Source organism: Hoplias malabaricus, unplaced genomic scaffold (genome assembly GCF_029633855.1).
Source record: "Hoplias malabaricus isolate fHopMal1 unplaced genomic scaffold, fHopMal1.hap1 scaffold_332, whole genome shotgun sequence".
NCBI lineage: Eukaryota > Metazoa > Chordata > Actinopteri > Characiformes > Erythrinidae > Hoplias > Hoplias malabaricus.
The window spans coordinates 8,471-11,374 of NW_027101060.1; the positions used below are offsets into that span (position 1 = coordinate 8,471).

The 2,904-nt window shown below is 37.8% G+C and overlaps 1 protein-coding gene across 1 annotated transcript; it reads left to right on the forward strand.

The window, feature by feature from the left end:
* The first annotated feature begins 296 nt into the window (after positions 1 to 296).
* Positions 297 to 1,658, forward strand: LOC136684423 (chemokine XC receptor 1-like). Its single transcript, XM_066659179.1, has 2 exons — positions 297 to 424; positions 640 to 1,658. Exons 1-2 carry the CDS (start codon positions 421 to 423, stop codon positions 1,656 to 1,658), a joined length of 1,023 nt encoding a protein of 340 aa, XP_066515276.1. The 5' UTR covers positions 297 to 420.
* Positions 1,659 to 2,904: the final 1,246 nt, after the last annotated feature.

The window sequence follows — 2,904 nt, forward strand, 5'->3', positions numbered from 1 at the left end:
AAATACAGCAAATTACACTCACTAACCAAGACAACACCTAAATACGCTGAGGGTAAATAGGGTAAAGGGGCAGGTTCTCAAACCATGCATCCAGTCCTGAGCAGCCTGCAGTCACTGAGAGACAAACCAGTTCACACAATTATGAAAGTTTAGAACTACTGCACACTAAACAAATTTTAAAAAGCTGGTTCAGTTCTCACCTAATGAGGAACAGAGATGGTGGTGGGGTGAGAGTTTGACTGTAAGAACCACCCTCTCCTGAATTGTTCCTCTCAGTTCAAACGAGAGCTCAAACTGTTCTAATATCTTGACATTTTAAAAAGATAAAAGTTTGGTTTAAACCAAAAGAAACCACATTAATTTTTTTCAGGTTTTCACTTTGGAGAAAATCATTTTATAGAATTATTTGAGCACAAAGATATGGGTAAGTTCTGCTTTTTTAATTCTGAATCATAGCTTTTGATTTATCTTAGATTTAAAGCCAGCAATTATTCAAATGACTGGACTTTATAAATTCACTGAATTGCTGTAATGAAGACCTTCTCACACAGAAATAACTTCCTTACTTCATGTGTTGTTAAGTGAAGAACTGTATTGAGACGAGATTCAGCACTAATCTGTTTTTTCTTTGCTTTCCAGAAAACAGTACAGATGCAGAAAATAAACCTTTACCGATGTATGATACTTATGACGAGGAAGCTGATGAAATATGTCATAAGGAATATGTAGCAAGGGTTGGATCTATTGCAATTCCCATATTCTTTACCATCGTGATCATTCTCAGTCTCATTGGTAACGTAATGGTTCTGGTGATCCTTGCTCTCTACGAGTCTCTGAAATCATCGATCAACCTCTTCATCCTCAACTTGGCTGTGTCTGACCTGATGTTCACTCTTGGACTTCCATTTAGGGCCTGTTACTACATCTGGGGCTGGATATTTGGAGACGCAGTGTGCAAAGGTGTCCAATTTATCTTCTTTGCTGGATTTTACAGTAGCAGTGTTTTCCTGATGTTGTTGACTATTCAGCGCTATGTAGCAGTGGTCCACCCCCTGTTCTACAGAGGTTTGACAGAGACAGAACCAAAGGTAGCAGTTGTTCCTATCTTGGCTTGGGTGGTGAGTGCTGCAGCAGCAATACCAGCCTCAGTGCAAAGCTCTGTCGTGTCTGACCCAGACGACCCCAACAGTCTTCACTGTGAGATTAACAGCCCAACAACCATCATTGCTGTTACATTTGAACAAAACTTTTTTTTTGTGGTTGTAGTTTTGGTCATGGCTTTTTGCTACATACGAATAGTTCAGACTGTCCTCAAGTGCCGAACAAAAAAGAAACACAGGACTATAAAACTCATCTTCTGCATTGTGGCTGTGTTCTTTGTTGGCTGGGCTCCTTATAACATTGTCATATTTCTACAGTCATTAGTTTATTTTGGGATTGAGCCTTTTACAGAGTGTAATGTCAGTGATCATCTTGATTACGCATTTTACGTCTTCAAATTTCTCGCTTTCTCCCACTGCTGTCTTAACCCAGTGTTTTATGTTTTTGTTGGTGTAAAATTCAGAAATCATGTGAAGACATTTCTACAGATTTATTTTTTTCATGAAAAAAGCTTCACGGACCCCACCAAGATTACACAACTGTCAGACCCAGTTTAGATACAGTATGGTCAGAGTAAATGTTAAAAAAATATTTTATTAATATATAATTTTATGCTTTGTACAATAGACGAATAAGTTTAGGTTTTGAAATTGTAACTAAGAATTTTATACTGCCATTATCACGCTCCTAAAATCTTGACCATATGAAGGCTGGGGAACTTGTGAAACCATAATGTTGGCTGTTTTTTGGAAATGAATCCTTTTGTGCATGAATAATTGATTAACAGAAAATGGTAAAAATGGAAACCTGTGAAAATAATAAAATAATACTTTAAATTAAAGTAATAATTATGAGGAATATGTTTATTGTGTAGCTGTAAACACTGTGTTCATCTTTACTCTGTAAAACTGACATTGCAGACCATAACAAATCAGAACACACAGAGAATTTGGCACTGTTGGAACACTGCTGTGAGAACTTGACTGCATTCATCCTCAAGAGCATTAGTGAGTTCAGGGTCAGATTTTGAATGATTAGAAGAGCTTTGATAAATACCTTCACTCTTATTCATCACAAAGGTGAGGGCTAGAGCTTTGTATCTTCAGTGAATTAATTTCCCCTGCTCCAGTGTTATACGTCTCTAGTTGATGAAGCAATAAATGTACACTGTTCTTGAGCTGCTGGTTTGTTTTGAATTCAATGAACACAGAAAGGTTTGTTTGTATTACTCTGTATCAGTTGCACTTTAGAAATGTCTGTTTTCTCAGATAAATTATTATCAATGTTGTGTGATAAAAAGGTGTTTCATATATTTATTTGATTTGCTATTTTTTAGACCACAAACTGTAGATTTGAACCTGTCAGTGCACAATTTAAATAAAACTCATTACATTTTCTGTGGCTGCTTCAGGGTCGCTCTGGTTCCAAAAAGCCACCCAGAATCTCTAGGAGACAGTTAGGAATACATTTTGGACAGGTACCAGGTCATCACCGGGTATCACATAGTCACTAACACACTCTCACCGACGGGCAGTTTCCCACAACCAATCCACCTACCAGCCTGTGATTTTGGACTGTGGGATGAAACTGATGTACCCAGAGGAAACCCACGCAGACACTTGGAGAACGCACCAAGCTCCTCACAGACAGTGACTCAGGGCAGAGATTGAACCCACAACCCCAAGACCTGTGGTCCCCTGGTAAATAAATAGGATATTGAATGCATAATAATTCTAGACTATTAAAAAAATCAACATTCTTAAATCACAGAACTGTTGTTTCATGTACTGGGCTTTGTACCAC